Source organism: Lactuca serriola, chromosome 3 (genome assembly GCF_051521515.1).
Source record: "Lactuca serriola cultivar US96UC23 chromosome 3, Lser_US96UC23_V15, whole genome shotgun sequence".
NCBI lineage: Eukaryota > Viridiplantae > Streptophyta > Magnoliopsida > Asterales > Asteraceae > Lactuca > Lactuca serriola.
In genome coordinates, this window is record NC_136410.1 from 224,150,973 (window position 1) to 224,175,182 (window position 24,210).

The window sequence follows — 24,210 nt, forward strand, 5'->3', positions numbered from 1 at the left end:
CACTCGAGCATACTCGCACTCGATAACACATCCCTACTTGTTCCCTAGTAACCTAAGGATTCTTACTTGGACTGCGCACTGATACGGTGTCTTCGGTAGTACGGGCCCTTATACTACCGCCCACACCGCATCAGTGTTCACCCCAAGTCATCCTCCTTGGATCCCAGATCACAAGTACTCTACACCTCGCTAGCATAGGCTACCCTTCGGTAGATCTCTCATAAGCTCCTCACTGCTATCTACTCACTCTCAAGCAGTAGAAATCTTCCTAGGCTAAGGCATCACAAATCAGGCCACTCTAGTCCTAATATGAATACCTAGCCTACTCTATCATGCATATCATCTCATAACATATCTCATAACACATAATGTAAGGGTATTTTGGGAAATCACCGTTCGAGCGCTGACTGATCGTACACACTGCTCCGTTATGCCTTTTTTCCAAAATCCTTTACTCTTAGAAAAATTGTTTATTCTATGAAAAACTTTCTCAAATCCTCAGTTTGAGTTCAGATACATCCAAAGTTGCACCAGAATCCCTCAAACCAAGACTCTGATACCAACTTGTAACGACGTAAATTTTCAAAACAATTTTTCATTTTTCAACAACCAAATTTATATTTAACATTCTCAAAACATATGTTCCACAATAGTTATCGTAATAGCACATATCCCAAGATCACAAGTAAAATCCCATGACTGTGTGTACGGATCACGCTGACGCCTTCCCACGGTCCTCGCTAGTACCTGAAACACATAACACAACAACTGTAAGCATAAATGCTTAGTGAGTTCCCAAAAATACCAAATACAACACATACGCCTTTCCAGGCCATAACTCTGTGGGACCTTCTGGTCCAAGTGTCTCAGGGGACTTCCGTCCCAAATCCCGGTATACCTTCCGGTTCTACCCATATTGACCTTCCGATCCGTAACCTCTTGACCTTCCAGCCCATGTCCTCTTGACCTTCCGGTCCATATCATCTTGACCTTCCGGTCCTTTTCATACATAGCATACATAACACATACATATCACATATCAACATATATAACACATATAAGACCTTCCGGTCACACATAAGTACCCTTCCAGGTACAGTATAGTGAGAAGACTCACCTTGGGTATCTCGGATAGTCTCGCACTCGAACACACTGGTCTAGCCCTCGTCTCAGGAAGAAGCTCCAACCTCTGAAAAGCTCGGATCTACTATTTCCCACAATCTTCTAGCTTCCAAAATGGCCTCTTCTTCTCTTCCACCACCTTGAAATGACACTTTGAAGCTTAGAACACCAACACACTAGCTAGAAACAAAGGAGGACTCTCTATTAGGGTTTCACTCTCTAGAATGGTGGCTGAGGTCAAGGCCATATCATTCCTTTTATAGTGCACAATCCCCAAATTAGGGTTTTCATATGGGCTCGCGACGCCCAGCGTAACCCTGGGTACGCCCATCGTACCCAGGCGAGCCCGCGTCCAAATTAAGCACGCGAGTATGCGGTGTACTCCTCAGTACGCCCAACGTACTCACTAGCCTAACATTTTACTTAAGGGACTTAATTTGACAACTCGAGAAAAGAAGAAGGGTTAAATAACTTTACCTGAATTTCAGGATGTTACAAAGGTTTCAAAGCAAACAATTATATATGGATAAGGCGTACAAAATAAAATTTGAAAACGTATCTTAAATCAACTACATTTAATTAAACAAACATATTAAATAATGAATTTGTTGTGTAACATCCCAAAAATACGGGCCAAAAAGTTCATTTTTAATTAGTGATTTGCAAAACATTTGTAACAAAATGTCAGTCAACCATATCATATAATAAAACATGTCTCGTGTCTGTAAACCAAAATGTAAAACATAATAACGTTAGAGTACAAATCCCAGAATTTCTCATAGTGCGGAAAACAAAGAGCGTGTGTGTGATGCGCCGCTACCGCGCCAGCTCCTTCCCATTGACAGAAGAGGTACCTGAAACAACAACTAAAAACCGTAAGCACGAAGCTTAGTGAGTTCCCCCACTGTACCACATACCATATAACCACATAACATACATATATTGTCAGGCATATCTGGGTGCCCGACCAACCCCTTCGGTCCTCTCGACCGGATACTAACTAGCATATTTGGGTGCTGGCCTCCCCTTCGGTCCTCTCGACCGGATACTGACTAGCATATCTGGGTGTTGGTCTCCCCTTCGGTCCTCTCAACCGGATGCTGGGGACTATTTCACCCCTACCACTACCACATAACATATATCATATAATCTATCTAGCATGGCTGGGCATGACTGCCCCTTCGACCCTATCGACCGGTAATCTGGGGACTATCTCCCCTACTGTCACTAGCACATAGCATCATATCATACTAGCACATAAACATATCATAGGTAGTAGCAACCCTAGATGAATATCACAGAGACGATCATCTAATCATACAACTCCTACTGGTGGGCCGACATTGTGGCCGTAGGCCCACTGCTACTAGAAGGTAACTCACCTCGAAAAGTAGCTGCTGACAATCTGCTTGCTAAGCGCCTGACAGCTGAACCGGTAATCCTCCGGCTATAATCATGAACATAGATTAGTCACTCATAAATACCCTTAGGTCAAATGACTAACCCACCCTTGGTCCAAGGTCAACTCCTTGGTCAAAGTCAACTTCCAGTTGATTGGACTCGCCGAGTCATGGCACAGACTCGACGAGTCCCTCTCCTACTAACCCGATCCTACTCGTCAAGTCCCACTTCCCACTCACTGAGTCACCCTTAACTCACTACTTGGGATGATTGGACCGACTCGCGATCCGACTCGCCGAGTCCGAGAACAACTCGTCGAGTCCCCACAAGCAGATCTCCTACTCGCTTCCAAATCCTCACCAGAGCATCCTTTATGAGGATTTGGGTTTCTGGGACTATTGCTACACGTTAAATTGCTAATTTTGCGTGCAGATACGAAGGGTTGGACTTTCAACATTTAAATCCCTCTTACTCAGTAACAGTTCATATGACTCGCCAAGTTTGAAGAACAACTCGTTGAGTTCCAGGCAATCTTCATAGGACTCGCCGAGTTGTTCATCCAACTCGCCGAGTCTAAGGCCATCTTCATAGAACTCGTCGAGTTCCACTTTGGGACTCGCCGAGTCCCTTCGACCTACCTCCCATACAGACCACATATGAGGCATGCAATGCTTCCAAACCATAGATCTATGTTCCTAGGGCATGATTATCACGTAAAGTTGCAAACTTTACGTGCATGCATGGCCCTATAAGCTCCAAAAAGCAAATCCAAGCTCTTTAAGAGGTCATACACTCAATGGGGACCTCCATAACTTCAACCACCAAGACTTTATACTTCTAAGATGCCCCTAAGGTCTAGATCTGAAGTCCTTTCGGATCATAGAGCACAAACACATGGAGTTTGGGGTTTTAAGGCTTGAAAACCACCAATTAGGGACAAAAAATGCATCCCAATGAACTAGTGATCAAGGTAGGAACTTTTCTACCTGAATGGAAGCCTCTTGCAGGGTAGATGTCGGATCTACTTCCTTTCCTTGCACTCTTCCACCTTCTTCTTCTTCTCTTAAGCTTCAAACTACCTCCATAAGGCCAAAATCACTCACAAGAACAATAAGGGGGGCTAGGGTTTGTTCTTCAACTTCTCTGGAAGTGTTAGGGGCAAGGGAGGCCAAGTCAGAGTGTTTAAATAGGGTGCAAACACCTAGGTTAGAGTTTTTGCCCAGACAGGGTCTACTTGCCGAGTCCGGGAACCGACTCACCGAGTCCAAAGCTTAGACCCACGTCTTATCCCGCTTCTACTCGGCGAGTTCGTCCTTCAACTCGCCAAGTCCAAGGCAAAAATGCATTATTTAAAGAATATTAATTATAATGAATACGTAACAGGAACCAAGTGCTACATAATGGTTAAAACCTATAAATTTTGTGGGTTAATATCATAATAAATACCGTAAAAACTTATAACGTTTTAATAAAAGGTAATAATACTAAAAAACAAAATTATAAAAAGAAATTATGTAAAGAACCAAAAATATAACAGAGTACCAAAATCATAAATTATAAAATACTAATAATTAAATTTAAAATTATGTGTGATGAAATTTGTTAGATAAAAAAAATTAAAGGTAAAAAATTATAAATATAAGAATGTATTATGATCAATTCCAAATATTTATTTAAAGAAAACCTATGTACATATTGTATTATATGCCACTAAAGTTCTAATTTGATTTGTTTGTAGGTAACTAAAGATCACGGACGATATATAAAAGTAAAGTTTCGATTGAAACAATTATGTATGGAAGAAGTAGAAAAAAAAATAAGTCTGATATAAAAGAAAAGTTATGTAAGGGACTATTATAGTAAGAGACTTAAATCGTAAATTATATAATACAAGTTTAGTCCCTAAGTTCAAAAAACCTCACAGATGGTCCCTATGGTTTCAAAATTTTTAACATTTGGTCCTTCCCGCTAACTCCGTTACCATTTAGCCGTTAAGTCAGGGGCATTTTTGGCATTCCACTACACAGGGACCATTTATGAGGTTTTTAATTACTTTTTTTTTTTAAATAAATAAATATATAATATTTAATATGCAAGGGGTCCCATCCCATCTATCTATCTATCTATCTATCTCTCTCTCTCATAAAAAAACCCAGCAACCTATATTCTCTACCTTCTTCCTCAAAATTCGATATGCTTACACAAGTTACCGTCTCTGTAGCCTATCATTTCTGGATCTCGACTGCAAAAACTTGGGGTTTCTCAAATACATATCGGATTTTTCATAAATGACTTCACTGTTTCTTGCATGTAAAACAAGAGAATTATCAGTTTTTTTCAACTCCGTGGATTCAAGCCTTGTCATCTGGTGGTTTTGGATTACTAGAGCTTTTTTGTAATCTCTAGACGCGTGATCTTCATCAGCTTCAGAAACGTTTTGACTTTCCTCAGTTGTTGAATCAACTAATTCAATAGGTACTAACTGATTACCACTATGATCAAAGAAGAATTCGAGATCTTGTGGGAAAAAATCAGAAGTTGAATCTTCCTTCTTTTCAAGTTGATTCAATTCTGTTTCAATTTCAAAAGTATTTGAATCCCACATATCTTTCCCGTCATAATTCATCTGAGTCTCTTTTTTGCTCTAAATTTTAAGGTTTTCTTCCATCGAATCTGATCCAAATTTATCATTGGAACTTTTAATCAAACCTTCGCTCTTAGTATGCTCCAAAACATCACAAGAATTCCGAGTCACTACAAAACTATCAAAACTTTTCTTATGAAACTTTAAACCACAACAAGAACACTTAAAGTTCTGTTCATTTTCATCTTCCCCGTTACTCTGTTTCACATGACATTAGAAATCCAGATGAGATGAAAAACAATCTTCACATAACTCTTTGATTTTCTGCCGTTTTTTTGTGATTTGGGCAGAAGCCCAAGATGGAAACCTCTTTGGAATGTAGTTCGTAGAGAAGATCGCGGTGGGAATTGCTGTTTTTGGGTTCTAAGAAACGATGGAGGGTAGAACACCACAAACAGGGTGGCTTTAGGGCAAAGAATTGGGAAATTTTGATGATGAAAAAACATAAGAGAGAGTTGAGGAGGAGGAGAAGTATGAGCGTCCATTCAAGAACAACATAAATGAGAATGAGTGTGATGTTGTTTGTATTCGTGTGCACCATGGTTGCAAATTTGTTGGCTGCCATGGCTGTCGCTAATCAGTGTTTTCTTGCAAGTATTTACACACACACATACACATAGAGAGAGAGAGAGAGGTGAGACCCTTGCATATTAAATTTTATTTATTTAAAAACAAGTAATTGAAAACCTCATAAATGATCCTTGTGTAGTGAAATGCCAAAAATGCCCCTGACTTAACGGCTAAATGGTAACGGAGTTAGCCGGAAGGACTAAATGTTAAAATTTTTGAAACCACAAGGACCATCTGTGAGATTTTTTGAACTTAGGAACTAAACTTGATATTTTTCAAAACCACATGGACCATTTTTGAAGTTTTGTCAAAAAATTATGAAGGTTAAAAACTGTTTGATGAAAATTAATTGAGGGGAAAGAAAGTAAATATGAAAATATGTTATTGTGAGAAACAAAATTTCTATTTCCAAATAAAGAGTAAATATAAAGCTGGTATTTTTTGATGTCAAAGTTGTAATTTAGTTTGAACTTAAAAAATTTGTTCTGGAAATAACATTTGCAATGAATGGTAAATCTCCTTCACAAATCCATTTTGGTATTTAATATATATAATGTGTATAATGAAAAAATTAGATACAAAACATGCAAATCTTAAGAAATCGCAAAGATTTTATACTATTTATATGTAGTTTTTGTTTATTATATAAACAAATAAAAGATATTCAGTGATCTAGGATGACCACACAACCTTCGTTTTCGGATACTATTTTCCCTTTGCCGCATAGCCATAGGCGGTTTCCTTTTTTCTATTCCATTTTCGTCGTCCATATTCCATGCTGGACGCCCAACTCGGAACCTAAAAAAGACTAGAAGAAAATCGACGCTAAATTTGAATCAAGTTCTTTTGGTGAGTTTTCTCGAAGAGATATAATTCAATATTCTTGTCAGAGCTGCTTACCCCACTTGAGAGGAAGTGATAAACTTGAGTTTTGCCATGTCGGTTGTTCAATTCGAGTCTGATCCATTGATAATCAAGTTAATCTGAACCCATGTTTCTGCTCAGGTTACTCGCTAGAGAGAAAGTGGGCAATAAAATTGCGGGTCACTTTGAGGGTTAGTTTAATTTGAGAGATTGAGAATTAAAGTTCAGTTGAATTGGGTTTCAATTTAAACCAACGATTTCTCACTTCGTATTTCTCCTTTTAGTTGCTTCAGTACGTATATATACAGACAGAGTACGCGATAAGACTGAATTTCATTTTGTGGTTTTAATTGAACTCAATTTTAGCCATTTAGGTGAAGTGTGTTCAAGTCCATCGATTTCTTTGTTGGTGTTGCTTCAATCTTGGGTCAGAGAATTGAAATGGATCTGACTGAAGAGATCGAAAACGAAGGTGGCATATGGGCTTTGGAGCAGAAGATCGATCAGCCAATGGACGAAGAGGCTGGTAGGCTCAAGAATATGTACAGAGAAAAGGTAACTTTATGCCACTTTCTTTTTCTCAATGCTTTTGCTTTTTGGGGGTTAATCTCTCTCTCATGAATACAGCTTTCGTAGATTCTTTTAATTTTCTTTTCCATATGGGTCAATCTTGTTTCTGTTTTCGTCATTCCTTGTTCTTGTAGTCAGCAGGTTGATTAGGGATTCAACTCAACTTTTCTTTTCTGCTTGTGTTGTATGAAAGAAAAGCTAGATTCCCTAATCATAATGCCCCTTAAATTCACGTGGCAGAGGTTTGAAGCTTAAACTTTAAACTCATTGGCGTTGAGATTAATTGATTATCAAATGGGTTTTCTGTATTAAGCTTGAGAAAGTCATTGAAGGGTAGCACTATGATTGTTGTAGTTTACACTATTGGTCATATATGTTAAATACCCTACTATTTTAAAAACTGGTCACATACTTTTGACTTTGATTGTGTTTCTTGTTGTAGTTTTTGATGATAAACTATTGTGTCAAATGCAGAAATTCTCAGTTATATTACTTCTTCGACTTGCATTTCAAAGTCTTGGAGTTGTGTATGGAGATTTGGGAACTTCTCCTCTATACGTATTCTACAATACATTTCCTAAAGGAATTGATGATACAGAGGATGTTATTGGGGCACTTTCCTTGATCATATATTCTCTTACTCTTGTGCCACTCATTAAATATGTTTTCATCGTCTGTCGTGCAAATGACAATGGTCAAGGTACCTATTTCTCTACTTTTTATTATTACTTATTTATGTATCTTTTATTATTTTTGGGTTTATGTAATAATTTAAATTTGAACACTATTGTTTGTTTAACTTTGAATTGCACCATTATGACATGCTATGTATACTTTCATGAGGCATAGTAACAATGAACATTGACATATAACATTGTTCCACATCATATTGTTGGTTAAAAGGCCTTGTTGTGGTCCCCACATGCTTGCCCTAGTGGTAAAAGGGGGGTAACCCTACACACAATCTTCCTTTTAGCAGTTTTGTAGAGATGTTTTTATGACTCAAAAACCACAAATACCTTATCATATTTTCATTTGTTGCATAAAAGAGGGTGTGAAAGTATGTGTATTTCTCACTGAATCTGCTTCTTTCCACTTTCTGGACTTCAAATCTTCAATCTGCATTGATCTTGATGGATCAATGGTATTCACTAACAGATTCCTTCGTTGTCTTTGTCTAATCCAAGTGATTTCTTTCATTTCATGAGTCTGAAATCTATTTCTATCCGTTCTTTACTTAACACTTAACAGATTCCTTCTTTGTCTTTGTCTTTGTCTAATCCCGTGATTTCTTTCAATTCCATTCCAACATCTATCCTCATTGGCTCTTTCTGTGATGCTTTTTGCAGGCTAGATTTGAGCTGTGAAAATAACCTAGTTGTTTACTATAATGATTTGGTGTCATAATGCTTCCTTCCTAGAGGTATCTGTAATTCTGTATCTCACCTCCTTAATCTTAATCATCCCTTTCAACTACATTGATTTTATAATCATAAAGTCTTCAAAGTTGAAGAGTTCAACATCACTCCTTATCTCCATGTTGGATTCTACTTGTTTTCCTTCATAGTTGACTTTTCAGCTTTGTATACTGAAAAATAGACATGTGGGTCCTGATCTGTATGGGTTACAAAAGGAAAAAGTCAAAATGGATTAAAGAAATACAAACACTATCCTTTATGATCATGTTGTCTTGACAAGTCAACCACTGAATTTGTTAATTATTTTGTAGGGGGGACTTTTGCTCTTTACTCATTATTATGTCGACATGCAAAAGTTAATACAATTCCTAATCAACATCGAACTGATGAAGAGTTAACAACTTATAGTCGAAACACAATTCATAAGCAATCGTTTGCTGCAAAAACAAAGAGATGGTTGGAAGCACATACATTTAGAAAGAATGCCCTTCTTTTACTTGTCCTTGTTGGCACTTGTATGGTTATTGGAGATGGAATTCTTACTCCTGCTATTTCAGGTAACATTATCATCATACTAATTATTTTCAAAAAGGAAAGTATTTTGCTTTTACTTTTATCTTCATGTAAAACATTTTTGCTTCTCTTCTAGTACTTCTATTTATTAATACGTAATGTTTGTATCACCTTTTAAAATCCGGCTTCTTTTTGATGCAGTTGACCTTAATTAGAGTTAATGCAACATTATTTTTGTAGGGTACACTTTCATTTTTGGCTGAAAGTTGACAAAATAATTGCAATTTTAATTGCTTTAAGAGAATTGAGTCATCTGGAAGATGAAAAACGAAGACTATTATTATGAATTTAATAGGTTTATCCTTAAAATATGCATTAATTTTCCACAAATATTTTCCATCTAGTTTTTTTATTCCATATATATGATATCACCTTTTTTCTAGATAAAATATTTGCGTAGGTTAAAAAGAATCTTTATTTCTGGTTTAATTTTCTTAATTCTGATTTGTTTTTAATGATGATCTGTAGATATAGGAGTTCTTGATCTTATGTATCTTATTTTTTCATTAGTTGTGAAATGTTTTTAACCATAATATGTATTTTCACCAGTTTTATCAGCATCTGGAGGTATCAAGATAGACCACCCTAGGATGAGTAACGGTAGGTCAATATTTTGCTTCTATTTATAGAAAGAATTTTTTGTTACCTTTTTTTTTTCTTCTTTCTAAAAATCTCTATGTTTTCATTTTGTTCTTTGTTGTAGATGTTGTAGTACTAGTTTCTGTTATCATATTATTATTCTTGTTTAGCCTACAACATTATGGTCCAGACAAAGTAGGATGGCTTTTTGCTCCAATCGTGTTGCTTTGGTTTCTCTTAATCGGAGGAATTGGAATTTTCAACATCTGCAAATATGATAAAGGAATTTTGCGTGCTTTTTCACCCGTATATATATTCCACTACTTTAAAAGACGTGGTAAAAATGGTTGGATTTCCCTCGGTGGAATCATGCTCAGCATCACAGGTAGGTATTCAGTTATTCACTCGGGATCGGAATGGAATCGTATTCCATTCCAGTTCCAACCAATTCCATGGAATCTTACGAACCAAAAATTGTAGGGACGGAGGCACTTTTTGCAGACCTTGCTCATTTTCCAGTTTCAGCAATCCAGCTGGCATTTACAGTTGTTGTGTTTCCTTGCCTTCTTCTTGCTTATTGTGGACAAGCAGCCTACCTTATGAAGAACAAAGAACATGTGTATGATGCCTTTTATCGCTCTATACCAGGTTATACATATTTTTTCCAATTTTCTACTATAAATAATCTTAAATTATCCATGTAGCCACCCACATTGTGGGAGTTTTAGTTCCAATGTGAATACTGGCGAAATAGTGGGGTCCTGTGTACCTGATTTACATCTGGACAGTGTGGGTCAGCTCAGGGGTTGCTGATTTTTTTATTTTTTTTTACTGAAACTGTAATAGAAGTTTTTTGTAATAGTGCAGATGGAATATATTGGCCGATGTTTGTTATTGCAACTCTGGCTGCTATAGTTGCGAGTCAAGCTACTATATCTGCTACTTTTTCTATAATTAAGCAGGCTAATGCACTCGGCTGCTTTCCTCGAATCAAAGTTGTTCATACATCAAAGAAATTTTTGGGGCAGATTTATGTTCCTGATATCAATTGGATTCTTATGGTTCTCTGTATCGTTGTAACCGTTGGATTCAAAAATCAAAGCCAGATCGGCAATGCTTATGGTGAGTATGCGTAACAAATGGAGAAACTACTTGGAAAAGCTTTCTAGGGTTATTTTGGATATTCAGACGTCTTTTGCACAGACGAGAGATCAAGAGCGAGTTCTTGTCGCACCTTGTTGGGTTGCAATTTTTTTCCCATTGATATCGGTTCTAAACGCACTACAGGACTGTTTTGTCCTACACATGGCAGGACATGACAAAACAGGTTGTACTGTGTTTGGCGTGCATTAGATTAGACTGGAACCAAAACTGATATCAATGGGGTAAAAATTGCAAGTTTTTGTCCCACCCAAAAAGGTGGGACACGAGCTCTTCCGTGTGTACAAAAGACATAAATGCCCTCGTCATCTTCATCATAACGAAATAGCCCTAGAAAACTAAACTTGTTTCGATTGCCCGCTCACATGTTCCATGTGATTATAGGCACCGCAGTTGTCGTGGTGATGCTCGTAACAACATTCCTCATGATCTTAATCATGTTGCTTGTGTGGCGATGTCATTGGATTCTCGTATTCATATTCACCGCACTCTCTCTCATAGTTGAATGCACCTACTTTTCATCCGTCCTTTTCAAGATCAACCAAGGCGGGTGGGTCCCACTCGTGATCGCCGGAGTATTCCTTCTCATCATGTACATCTGGCATTACGGAACCCTTAAAAGATACGAATTCGAAATGCATAGTAAAATCTCAATGGCATGGATCCTCGGTCTCGGCCCAAGCCTCGGTCTAGTCCGTGTCCCCGGTGTCGGGCTTGTGTACACCGAGCTCGCAAGTGGGGTCCCGCATATTTTCTCACATTTGGTAACAAATTTACCCGCCATCCATTCGGTGGTTGTGTTTGTCTGCGTGAAATATCTCCCGGTTTACACGGTCCCCGAAGATGAACGGTTCCTCGTGAAACGAATCGGGCCAAAAAATTTCCATATTTTTAGATGCGTAGCGAGGTATGGATACAAAGATTTGCATAAAAAAGACGATGAATTTGAGAAGAAACTTTTCGATAATCTTTTCTTGTTTATAAGACTTGAATCGATGATGGAAGGTTGCTCGGATTCCGATGAGTATAGTGTGTTTTCCGGTGGCCAGAAAACCGTGTGTTCGCCAGAAAATGAAACGTGTTCATCGGTTGGTGACTGTATCTTGCCGGAAAACATGGCGGCGGGGATGTCTTCCGGGAGAACGAGCAGTCATACGGAGGTGGATGAGATGGAGTTTTTGTTGAGCTGTAGGGCGGCCGGAGTGGTGCATATAATGGGGAACACGGTGGTGACAGCTAGGCGGGGTTCGAGGTTTTATAAGAGGATTTCGATTGATTATATTTATGCTTTTTTGAGAAAGATTTGCAGGGAGCATAGTGTGATCTTTAATGTTCCTCATGAGACCCTTTTGAATGTTGGGCAAGTGTTTTATGTGTAACACTTATTTCATTAATGAATTTAAATTTAGTTCTAAAATGACAGTTTCATTTATTGTTTTGTAGTTTGTAATTAATTAGATTTATTATTTGGACTTATTAAAACAAAAGTATAATAGACAATTTAAAAAATACAGATTTAATATTGAAATAGCCCACAATCGGTTTTTTCTTTATAAAAGTAGTTCAGTGTGTATGAAATTATAACGCCGATAATAGCATCACCGCTATTCGCAAACCTTATTTTAAAATGACAATTCAGTAATACCGCAAAACCCGATAATAGCATCACCGCTATTCGCAAACCTTATTTTAAAATGACAATTCAGTAATACCGCAAAACACTATAACGCTGCTACAACATATTATCACAACACTTTATCTTCTTTAAAAGACTAAATCTCTTTTTCTTATGTTTTTTTTTTTTCTCTTTTTGTTTTCTGTTGTAAATTTTTTGAAAAAGAATATATAAATATTGATCATATCAATATAAAAATCAAATTCCGCAATAGAAAAACAAAAACCCTAGAGACAAAATCGACAAAACAGGAAGTTAGTTGTAAACTAAATCTCAAACACCAAGTTCGATAACTATGGGTTACCATCCGATTCCAATCCATCATCCATGTCCCAAATCACACCAGAAATAGCTATTCGAGGGTGATAGAAGAAGGTAACCCCACTCCTATGGCTATTCTATATACTTCAAATCCTAATCCAATCCCTAAAAAGAAAAACAAATTTCAGAATACAAAAACTCAAACACAACACATGGACTTTGTGGTGATGATGACAGGAAGAAGCATTCAGGCGCACTTTCTCTCTCTAGTCATGGAAGAAGTAGAAGACGATGAACGTGAAAAATGGGAAGTGGGTGTGTGGGCTCGCGTGAAGAGAGAGAGAGAGAGAGAGAGAGATGAGTCTGGTGGGGTGGGGAGTGATACATCGTCCTGGCGGACCCACGTGGCAGGAGGGGATTGGTTAAAGGAGGAGTCCTTTTCTCTTTCCCCGGAGTCCCTCTCTTCACAACAAAACACACACACACAAAAACCCATGTCAGAGAGAGTGTGTGTTGGGTGTTGTGTTAATTCGAAACTTTCATTCACATTTCTCTATTAATGAGTATGAGATGAGCGATATAAAGACCACCTCAACCCCCGCCGAATCCGTATCATACGCTCTTTCTCTTTCTATTTATTCTCTTCTTCCCCCTTTTCGTCTCGTGCCCTAGCATACCCATACGCACCCGCAAACCTCTCTCTCTTGAATCCATCGACTTCCTGTTGTTCTCCGATCAATTCAAAGGCCGTAAGTTGTTCTTTACTTGTTTTTTTTTTGTTATTTGGTTGGTGATATGTTCAAGACGAGCTGTTTATTGCTTGATTGAAGTGAATTATGCTGTTTTTTGTCCCTAAATTTAATCATCTGGGCTTTCCTAATTAGGCTTTTACTGATTTGGGGTTTTGGGTTTAGTAATGAAACTATTGAATGTATGTGCTTGATATAGAAACAGGATCTACTCAAATTGGCTTTGACCATTCGTGAGAGCTGCTGGCAAGTTTATTAGGATACCTGTTTTCAGATTTCCTTGTGAGTTCTCAACTCTGATATGAAAATGTTTCCATTTTGAAATCATATCCGATACTTCACAACTTGTATATAAGGAAATTGGTTGAAATGTTTGCTTCCTGCCATGGGCGCTTGATGAATAACTAAATCCAATATTTGGTGTTGTTCTATGTGGATGTTCCTTGGTCTCCAAATCAAATTACTTTTCTTTCAAAGCTTGTATCCAATTGCATTGCTCTCACTGCATTTATGTGATCTTTTTTTTTTTTTTTCATTCAATATTATTCATGTATTTTGTAGTAAATGAGAGGTTTAGTAGTGATCTGCTGATGCCTTGTGTCACCCTCAATACAAAATGGAAGATCTGGATCCTAAAATGGAAAATAACGATTTGCCAACTGATGACATCATCAATGGAAACTGGGTTTTGAAGCGAAAAAGGAAAAAGACTTCTTCAGGGTCAGTGAAGTCCAATGGCAACACAACTGATTCTTTAGCATCGGAATCACACACAACTACTTCATCCAAAGGGAAGTTAAAACCAGACACCTCTTCTGATCGAACACCTGTCAAGGAAAAAGGAAACGATGGGGTCAGTTCTCCTTCATATACATTAGGCTAAATGCATGAAATAGCAACACACTTTCATTGATTTTTTTTTTTTAAATTATAGCATTCTACTTTCATTTCTTCCTATTGCAACGTTGTACTCTGCAAAATATACCTAGTTATAACAATGTCATTTTCAATTCTTTAATTGGGTAGACTTTTCAAAGTATAATAAGAAAAAAGTTGATGGATACAATGTTGTATTGTAACAGAATGAAATGAAAGTAGGATTATATAATACACAAATAAATGAACATAAATACCTGGTTCTTTCATTTAGCCCTACATATATGCATGTGTGTGTGTGTCTGTATTTATATTAATATTCGTGAATTTTCATTTTTCCACCAGTACTATTATGAATGTGTTGTATGTGATCTTGGGGGCGACTTGCTCTGTTGTGACAGCTGTCCCAGGACCTATCATATTGAGTGCTTGGATCCACCTCTTAAGGTTTCTATTTACTTTATTCATGCATTTCTTGTAGTGTTTTTTTTATTTAATGATGTCAGTTGTTGGGTGGATATTAATTACTTTATATCTTTTTTCTTGAAACTATTTGTGGTTAAGCAAATACCGGAAGGGAAGTGGAAATGCCCAACCTGTTGTCAAAAAGACAACTCACTCGAGACCACAGACAATCTCAATCCTACCTTAAAGCGAGCAAAAACAAAGGGTAGTACAAGTAAAAAATCAAAAAGTAAAATCAAATCTGCAAAAACCGATAAAGTATCTCAGATAGATGATGAAAAACATGAGGGGGATCAGGGTCACCCTCAAAAGAAGGAAGTTGTTCTTGCTGTAGAAAGTGTCGCTAAATCCCTGAAAAGAAAGTGGAAAGTTCCTTCTGATGATGTCAAAAAGAAGCCTCGAAAACATGAAGCTAAAGAACATTTGGAATCGAGCAGTTCTCAAGTCAAACAAGTCAAAAGCAAGGCAATTAAGCATGCAAAGGCCAAATCTTTGTCAAAAAACATAAGAAGTGAAAATCTTGATATCAAATTTAAAGATGAGGTATTAATTCCTTAAAACTTATTTGCTTTTTCCTGTTGGAATTTATTGGATCTTTTTAGATGTTCTTGAAGCAGTAATATGTTTGAATAGGCAAATAGTTTTCCTTTTTAAGTTTGTATTTTACCTTTTTAAGTTTATATCTTTTTAGATGTTCTTGTAACTACTATATGCCTACATATTTTCATATATTTTGCAGGTTGAACGGGTATTAGGTTGTCGAATTCAAGCCAATGAGACAAATCCTTCAACTAATGACATACCTAATGGGGGCACTGAAATAACTGAGAATAGTGAAGAGAATGTCACAGATTCAATGAATCAAGTCATGGATGATTCCAATAAAGATGCTTCAAATGATTTAGCAAAACCAACAGAAGATGTAGATGGAAAGATTTCAAATGATTTAGCAAAACCAACAGAAGATGTGGATGGAATGATTTCAAATGATTTAGCAAAACCAACCGAAGATGTAGATGGAAAGATTGATGTAAACATTTCAAGTGATTTAGCAAAACCAACTGAAGATATGGATGGAAAGATTCCAAAACCAATTGAAGATGTAGAGGGAAAGGTTGATGTAAAGATTGAAGCTTTTGAAAGCCATGAGAAAAAAGAATCTTTACCCTCAATTTCTTATGAGTTACTAGTCAAATGGGCTGGAAAGTCTCATATACATAATACATGGGTACCTGAATCTGAGTTAAAAGCTATGGCAAAAAGGAAACTTGACAACTACACTGCAAAATATGGAAGAACATTGATAAACATTTGTGAAGAAAAATGGAAAATACCCCATCGGGTGATTGCTCTTCGTTCATCTAAAGATCAATCTCCTGAAGCTTTCATAAAATGGACTGGTCTTCCTTACGATGAATGCACATGGGAAAAGACCGATTCGCCCATAATGACAGAATCCCGTCATCTTATCGATTTATTCAACCAATTTGAGCAACAAGTGGCTGAAAAAGATGGTGGTCCCGCACGCGCACGTGGACCGACCCATGGTGACGTGGCGAGTCTCATCGAGCAGCCGAAAGAGCTTGGTGGGACATTGTTCCCTCATCAACTCGAAGCATTAAACTGGTTGCGAAAGTGTTGGTCAAAGGGTAAAAACGTAATTCTTGCAGATGAGATGGGGCTCGGGAAAACGATATCAGCGTCTGCTTTTTTGTCATCTTTATACTTTGAATTTAAAGCGCGTTTACCATCCCTAGTTTTGGTCCCGCTTTCCACAATGCCCAATTGGATGGCTGAATTCTCGTTGTGGGCCCCGTATCTTAATGTTATCGAGTATCATGGGTGTGCCCGGGCAAGAACCCTAATCCGTGAGTATGAATGGCATGGAAATGATCCAAATGGGAAGAAAAAGAACACAAATAGTTATAAATTCAATGTTCTTTTAACAACTTATGAAATGGTTTTAGCAGATGCGACTCATTTACGTGGGATCCCATGGGAAGCTCTTGTGGTGGATGAGGGGCATAGGTTAAAAAACTCGGAGAGTAAGCTTTTTAGTTTGCTAAATACGTTTTCTTTTCAACATCGGGTGCTTCTAACCGGGACCCCTCTTCAAAACAACCTCGGGGAGATGTATAATTTGTTAAATTTCCTGCAACCGGATTCATTCCCGTGTTTAACTTCATTTGAAGATAAGTTTAGTGATCTGACAATGGCTGAAAAAGTAAACGAATTGAAGAAACTTGTTGCACCTCATATGCTTCGAAGGCTTAAAAAGGACGTGATGCAAAATATTCCCCCGAAAACCGAACAGGTGGTTCCGGTCGAATTATCGTCTATTCAATCGGAATATTATCGCGCCATTTTAACCAAAAATTATCACGTTTTGAGGAACATCGGAAACGGGGCTCCGCGGGGCCCACAGCAATCGATGTTGAACATCGTAATGCAATTGAGAAAAGTTTGTAACCATCCGTATCTGATTCCGGGGACGGAACCGGAATTGAATTCCGGGCCAATCGAGTTTCTTCACGAAATGCGGATCAAAGCTTCTGCAAAGCTAAGTTTGCTTCATTCCATGCTCAAGATTTTGCACAAAGAAGGTCACCGGGTTCTTATATTTTCACAAATGACAAAACTTTTGGATATTCTTGAAGATTACTTGAACATCGAATTCGGGCCGAAAACATTCGAACGGGTCGACGGGTCGGTATCCATTTCGGATCGACAGATGGCGATTGCAAGATTTAATCAAGATAAAAGTAGGTTTGTGTTTTTGTTATCAACCCGTTCTTGTGGGCTGGGAATCAATTTGGCAACTGCTGACACAGTTATAATCTATGATTCTGATTTCAATCCACATGCTGATATCCAAGCCATGAATCGGGCACATAGAATCGGGCAATCAAATCGGCTTCTTGTATATCGGCTTTTTGTTCGGGCTAGTGTTGAGGAGAGAATCTTGCAGCTTGCTAAAAAGAAACTGATGCTTGATCATCTTTTTGTGAATAAGTCGGGGTCTCAAAAGGAGGTTGAAGATATTATAAAATGGGGAACTGAAGAGCTTTTTGATGGTGAAAACAGTGGTGTGGATTTGGAGCAGAAGAATAAGAAGCGGAGTGGTGGTTTGGGTGATGTGTACCAGGATAAGTGCAGGGATGGGAGTAATAAGATTGTGTGGGATGAAACTGCTATTTTGAAGCTGCTTGATCGATCCAATGTTGACTCAAGTTTGACTGATAATGGGGAAGGAGATATGGAGAATGATATGCTTGGCTCGGTGAAGGTATGTACAAAATTTGAAATATATTATGCTTACTTGTGATTTGAATAAGTAGAAAATGGTAGGTTAAATGCGAGAAATAGCAATGTACTTCACTTGATTTGTTTATCATAGGATCCTACTTTCATCTCTTCTAGTTACAGTGCTGTAATTTGAAAAATCTACCCAGTTATAGCAGTGTCATCTTAATACAAACCAATTTTTGACTGCTATAATAAGAAAAATGTTGAGAGCACAATGCTATATTTGGGTAGATTTTTCAAAGTAAACTGTATTAATAAGAAAAAAAGCTGAAAGCAAAACGCTGTAATAGGAAGAAAAGTAAGATGTTATAATAGACAAATAAATAAAAGTATATATAATGTCCTAATAAGAAACAAATTCAAAGTACAATGCTATAATGGGTAGTTAACCAAGTTTTAGTTTTGTTTCAATGTTGTGAATATGTTGAAACATTTCACTGCTATGAACTGACTTAGAGAATGAAATCAAAACAAGAACAAAGTACAAAAGTTTACTGTATTGAAATACTCAAAAGAACAACACAATCAAACCCTAATGATTTTACTAGAATTTTGAGGGTCTAGTTCTCTCCCAAGGTACTAGACCAGATTTCAGGGCCTACACTCATTCCCTCTGCCCTTTTATAAGTCATTGTGGTAACAAACTAAATAGCATAAATCCCCAAACTACCCCCCACACCACTTACAAGATGCTTCGTATTTCTGCTGAATTCCCATAATACCCCTTATCTAAAATATGTGACTGAACTGGATGCATAGCAGTCAGTATTTAGCAACCAAGTTTCACAATTGGTTCCATTGGTATGAAATTTTGTTCCATTATTGCTTTTTAGTATAGATACTCTAATCATCTTTCATGAACAAATATTATAGTTGCAGTTATTTGGTAAATCGTATATATGTTTAAGTTGTGATAAATGTGTATCAAGTACTATGAAAAAAATAATAATGGCACTTACTCAAAATAATTAATTTTAGTTAATTAATTTGTTACACAATAATGCAAACTTAATATATATATATATATATATACACACACACACACACCTTTATAAAAAAAAAGAGTAGCAGATGACAAAATGGATTTAGTTAAAGAAACAAAAAAGAATCATATCCAAGTTTGGGAAATATGATCGCTCATGGTATTATTGTGGCCACATGCTTACTACAAACTTAGAATGCATTATTGTTATGTGTAATGAAATTATTTTATTAATTCTTCTTATGTTTTGATTGTATTTCCAATTAGTCTCTGGATTGGAATGATGAACCAACAGAAGAACAAGGAGGAACGGAATCACCTTCAACAATTATTGATGGTAGCACTGCCCCCCAGAATTCAGAAAAGAAAGAGGATAATAATATTACCACTGATGAAAATGAATGGGATAGGCTTCTAAGAGTCAGGTATGTCATTTGTTTAGTACATTGTCATCGGTATTGGTATTGTTTGCATCTAGTGGTTACTGGTTAGTGTGATTATTGTGGATGTTTAGATGGGAGAAGTACCAGAGTGAAGAGGAAGCAGCTCTTGGTCGAGGGAAAAGGGTAAGAAAAGCTGTTTCCTATAGGGAAGCATATCCTCCCCTTCACCCAACAGATCAGGTACCTACCTACCTAACTTTCTCTTTATTAATTATTTATTTATTTATGTTTGTATCGTATCTATGACATTCTACGAATATTGAACAAAAAGATAAAAATGATTCCATCTTTGGGCATATAATATCTTTATTTAATATATAACCATGTTGACATTCATGTCCGAATTAATTATCTCTTATTTTTCAAAAGTGATTTGAAGTGAACACCTTCACCCTGCTATATTATGATTTATAATTTCAATATTTTTATTATATCTGCAGACTGGTGCGGAAGAGGAACCCGAACCAGAGCCAGAGCCAGAGCCAGAGCGTGAGTATACACCTGCAGGAAAAGCTCTAAAGCTTAAGTAGTGAGTTGTTTATCTTTTAAAACTGAATAATATATCATTTTTTTTTTTACAAATTATTATTATTAAAAACATCTGAAATCTTTATCTTGGGATTATTCATACATTATGGTATAATGAATTGTTTGGTTTGGATTGGTTTTTTTTTTTACAGTTGTAAGCTTCGAGCCAGACAAAAACAAAGACTGGCTCAGATGAAAATATTCAGAGAATCAATTCCTCCTCCTGCACAAGAAAAGAATGGTGTGGGACCAGCCACAGCCATTGATGCAAAAAATGAAGAACACCAACAAGACAAGACATTGGATCCCACCCATCCAAATATAAATCCGGGAAAGGTACATCATTCAGTTGTTGTACGGATATATATATATATATATATATATATATATATATATATATATATATATATATATATATATATATTGTTATTTAATGTTTTTTTATTATAGGAAAAAGAGTTGGTAAAAGAAAAACAAAGTGTTGTGGTTCTGGGGCTATGTGCTCCAAATGCCCCCACAAAGCTGATGGAGTCTTGTTCAAGTAGACCACCGGGGCCCCCCGGCCTTGACTACTTCCCATTTCACTTAGCACCTTGCTCTCAAAACACACCTCCTTTTACTTCGGTATGTATAATAACTCTACAAAACAACCACTTCATTTACTTTCCACTCAAAACTACGTCTTTTTGAGTGGTTTTACTTTTTCGCTTTTGTTAATGATTGATGGATTCTGGTAAAATGTAGCACACCTTTGTTCCACCACTAGGGAAAAGAGTGCAGGCTTCAGAAAACTCTGCAGATGCTTTATATCTTCATCATGAGATGATGATGGCAGCAGCAGCAGCATTGCCCAAATTACCCTTCAATATACCCTCCCAATCCCAACCCCATCTCAAAAACCTCTCTTCACATCCCCAAACGGACTTTCTCGCCAGTTTATCTTTGGGGAGATCAAGTGCCTCTTTCCCCACAATCCCAATGTTTCCAAATTTCAGATTCCATAAAGACAACCTTCAAGAAACGGACCACCCTCCTCCCCCTCCCCCTCCCACCATGTTCCCAGAAAACCACCCAATGTTGCCGGAAAACCACCGCAGGGTTCTCGAGAACATAATGATGCGAACGGGATCAGGATCAAGTAATCCAGTTAAACGGAAACTTGTTAAAGATTTTTGGTCAGAAGAGGAACTTGATTTCTTGTGGATTGGGGTTCGTAGACATGGGCGAGGTGGCTGGGAGGCCATGATTCGGGACCCACGCCTTAAATTTTCAAGATTTAGAACGGCAGAAGACCTGGCGGCAAGATGGGAGGAGGAACAGCTCAAGATCTTGGATATTCCACCGCCAAAAGCTTCAAAATCTTCTGGTTTTCCTGTGATCTCTGATGAAATGATGAAACGGGCTTTGCATAAAATCCGGTTTGCTCCTCCTCCTCCTCCGCCCGGTTTACAGCCCCACCTCACCCAAATGAAGCTGGGATTGCCGGAAAACCACCATTTCATGCAAATTCCGGCGTGGAATCTTGACAGGTTTCCGCTCAACTTTTTACAGCAACAGAATCTGAAAATGCCAAATCAGAAAGGTGAAAATGTTGATGGGGCTGGCGGCAGTGGCAGTGGTAGTGGCTTGCCGGAAAATAAGTTGCCACATTGGCTTCGTAATGCAGTTGGTGATACTGGGACTGGGGGTGGAGGTGTTTCCCAGGCGCCAGAGCCTCAACTGCCGCCAACGGTTTCTGCAATAGCAGAGTCAGTGAGGTTGATATATGGAGATGAACCGCCAACCATTCCTCCATTTATTCCGCCCGGTTTGCCGCCTTCCCGCCCTAAAGATCCCCGCCAGATGTTCAAGAAGAAGAAGAAGAAGAAGCACCGCCAATTGCTGCCAGATGCCACCCATCAACCTGAGGAACAAGAACATGCTGCTGCTGCTTCTACTTCAGGTATCCAACCGGACCTCAATGTACCAGCACCATTACAACCACCACCACCACCTGCTGATCAAGATCCGCCATCTTTGCCACCAGAAAGTAAAAGTAGCTTACAGGAGGAGGTGGTTTCATCAGAAGGGACAGTGTCCGATCATCATGGTAGTGAAGATGAATGTTGAAGAGTTTATTAGGGTTTTTGTAGGCACTTGTTGTGATTCAGAGTAGCAAAACAAAATACAAAGGTTTATTAATTATAGCCTATAAGAGGAGCTTCCAAATCATGTAAAGTTGTCGTCTATTTAGAAGAAAAGAAAAAAAATCATGTAAATGATATAGTGTGAACAAGTTGAGACATATTAAAACCCTTTTGCAGACTTAAGGAAAATGACATACAAATTTTTTAGGGTTTACTCATTTAGTCCCTAAAGCTTTTGTTGGGCTTTATGGGTCCCTAAACTAGGATATGACCTGTTCTTTGCTCTTTTAGTCCCGGCCTGTAATAGCCGGGGTCAGTGACATTTTAGACAAAAAAAACTCATATTGTGTCCCATAAAGCCAAAAAATTAAGTTGAGGGATCAATTCGTACAAACAAAACTCTTTTTCTCCTACAATTTCTGGATTTGCTACAACACCAATTGTTTCAACAATCGAATCACCAATACTTCTTGTAAAAGCTGTTCCAGGGTACATCCCATTTGGGACCCATAACCTAGGAGGATCAACATCATCAACTTCTTCGATGTCCCAACATTGCACATCTGGATTCTTTAACCCTTCAATCTGATTCAATGTAAGAACTCTTGCACCACATAATCTAAACCCTTTCAAGCTCATCTTCTCTAAATGGAGTTTGATATATTGACAAATCAACTGCCACAATTTCTATCCCTCTTTTTTCAGCTATAATAGCTCTTGAATTGCCTGAATTAGCAACATAAAGTGTCTTCCCACGAACTAAAACAGTAATGGCTGTTGTCCCACTCATGCTATCATCTACATTATTGTCTGCGTGTAGTTGAGAATTTGTTGTTAAAAAAGTCGCATGACAGGCTTCAACAGGGTCCACATGAAATCGGCTGTTTCTGAGGAGATTTTCACATAACTTTTGCTTCACGAATTGAGAACATTGAGTACCATATTCACCATGTCCATCAAAAATCCCAAAGAAATGGTCATTAGGGTTTGATCCAAATGGCGTGTGAATGCAAAAACTCTCTTGATTGGCTTTATCAAGGGCGTGAGGGTAGTAGCCTCTTTGAGATAGATACGAATACTGTAACCTGTAATTTCCTGTTGGAATGACAACGATTCTAGACCCATTTGGTGGTAGAAAACTTTGTTGAAACCCTTCGTAACCTTGTTATACCTACTTCGGGATTCTGATTTGCGTCTCCATCGTCTTCTTTGTATGAATATTTGGGTGAAAACACGGCGATTTCTAATGTGCCCACATTATCGGTTTCTTTCACTTTAGGATCTCTAGGTAAACATATATCACCGATTACAGTCTACTGGAAAAGCACAACCCATTACCGGAAACGAGAATGCGCCATCGATCCTTGTTCAACAGTTGGATTAAAACTCATGATCAAGAGTTTTACAGACTCCGTATATAGAAACCAAATGAAGAAGCACTTTGCTTAACTTTCCAATCAGAGCTTGCGAGATTCTTTACTTCATCTTGTGGATTTGTGGGTATTTCTCTCAAGTCTTCAAAAACTAAAACATAAATGTCAAAGTAACAACCGATTAGAATCCAACAGATACCTTATCTGCTGGCGTAGTCTCTATCTAAACCCAAGAATCGAAAATCATTACGTATCTAAATAAAAGCATAAACTAAATCCCTGAATTGATCATTGAATATATATATATATATATATATATATATATATATATATATATATATATATATATATATATATATATATATATATTGGCTTTATAGGGGCTGTGAGTTTTTTTTGGTCTGCTGATAGGACTAGAAGAGCAGTTCATATTTTAGTTTAGGGACTCATCAAACTCGATAAAAATTTTAGAGACTAATATTTTAGTTTAGGGACCCATAAAACCCGATAAAAACTTTAAAGAC

At 37.6% G+C, this 24,210-nt stretch overlaps 2 protein-coding genes and 1 pseudogene across 10 annotated transcripts; 2 read left to right on the forward strand and 1 right to left on the reverse strand.

The window, feature by feature from the left end:
* The first annotated feature begins 6,419 nt into the window (after positions 1-6,419).
* LOC145093627 (potassium transporter 10-like) lies at positions 6,420-12,319 on the forward strand. Of its 7 annotated transcripts, none has more exons than XM_079031823.1 (10): positions 6,420-6,586; positions 6,743-6,792; positions 6,968-7,156; positions 7,646-7,871; positions 8,901-9,146; positions 9,712-9,762; positions 9,866-10,126; positions 10,222-10,389; positions 10,609-10,863; positions 11,287-12,319. In XM_079031823.1, exons 3-10 carry the CDS (start codon positions 7,043-7,045, stop codon positions 12,279-12,281), a joined length of 2,316 nt encoding a protein of 771 aa, XP_078887949.1. In that variant the 5' UTR covers positions 6,420-6,586; positions 6,743-6,792; positions 6,968-7,042; the 3' UTR covers positions 12,282-12,319. The 7 variants fall into 7 exon arrangements, with proteins under 7 accessions (XP_078887949.1, XP_078887951.1, XP_078887947.1 ...); XM_079031825.1 differs by having other exon boundaries at positions 6,976-7,156; XM_079031821.1 differs by having other exon boundaries at positions 6,420-6,893.
* A 508-nt stretch (positions 12,320-12,827) lies between these two features.
* On the forward strand, positions 12,828-22,502 carry LOC145093629 (protein CHROMATIN REMODELING 4-like). 3 transcript variants are annotated; one of them, XM_079031830.1, is made up of 12 exons: positions 12,828-12,952; positions 13,027-13,587; positions 14,149-14,440; positions 14,809-14,910; positions 15,028-15,471; positions 15,668-18,214; positions 19,484-19,641; positions 19,731-19,839; positions 20,100-20,188; positions 20,340-20,523; positions 20,638-20,811; positions 20,932-22,502. In XM_079031830.1, exons 3-12 carry the CDS (start codon positions 14,204-14,206, stop codon positions 22,294-22,296), a joined length of 5,409 nt encoding a protein of 1,802 aa, XP_078887956.1. In that variant the 5' UTR covers positions 12,828-12,952; positions 13,027-13,587; positions 14,149-14,203; the 3' UTR covers positions 22,297-22,502. The 3 variants fall into 3 exon arrangements, with proteins under 3 accessions (XP_078887956.1, XP_078887957.1, XP_078887955.1); XM_079031831.1 differs by having other exon boundaries at positions 12,833-12,952; positions 13,076-13,587; XM_079031829.1 differs by adding an exon at positions 13,787-13,869 and having other exon boundaries at positions 12,837-13,587.
* A 129-nt stretch (positions 22,503-22,631) lies between these two features.
* LOC145096057 (protein phosphatase 2C and cyclic nucleotide-binding/kinase domain-containing protein pseudogene) lies at positions 22,632-23,478 on the reverse strand (annotated as a pseudogene).
* Between the last annotated feature and the right edge of the window lie 732 nt (positions 23,479-24,210).

Excerpts from the sequence above, each read along its gene's own strand:
- LOC145093629 (XM_079031830.1), top strand. The coding sequence starts at position 14,204 with ATGGAAGATCTGGATCCTAAAATGGAAAATAACGATTTGCCAACTGAT. Across the intron at positions 14,441-14,808 it reads AGGAAAAAGGAAACGATGGG|TACTATTATGAATGTGTTGT; the intron begins GTCAGTTCTCCT and ends TTTTTCCACCAG. Across the intron at positions 15,472-15,667 it reads ATATCAAATTTAAAGATGAG|GTTGAACGGGTATTAGGTTG; the intron begins GTATTAATTCCT and ends TATATTTTGCAG.
- LOC145093627 (XM_079031821.1), top strand. The coding sequence starts at position 7,043 with ATGGATCTGACTGAAGAGATCGAAAACGAAGGTGGCATATGGGCTTTG. Across the intron at positions 7,157-7,645 it reads AGAATATGTACAGAGAAAAG|AAATTCTCAGTTATATTACT; the intron begins GTAACTTTATGC and ends TGTCAAATGCAG. Across the intron at positions 10,390-10,608 it reads CTTTTATCGCTCTATACCAG|ATGGAATATATTGGCCGATG; the intron begins GTTATACATATT and ends GTAATAGTGCAG.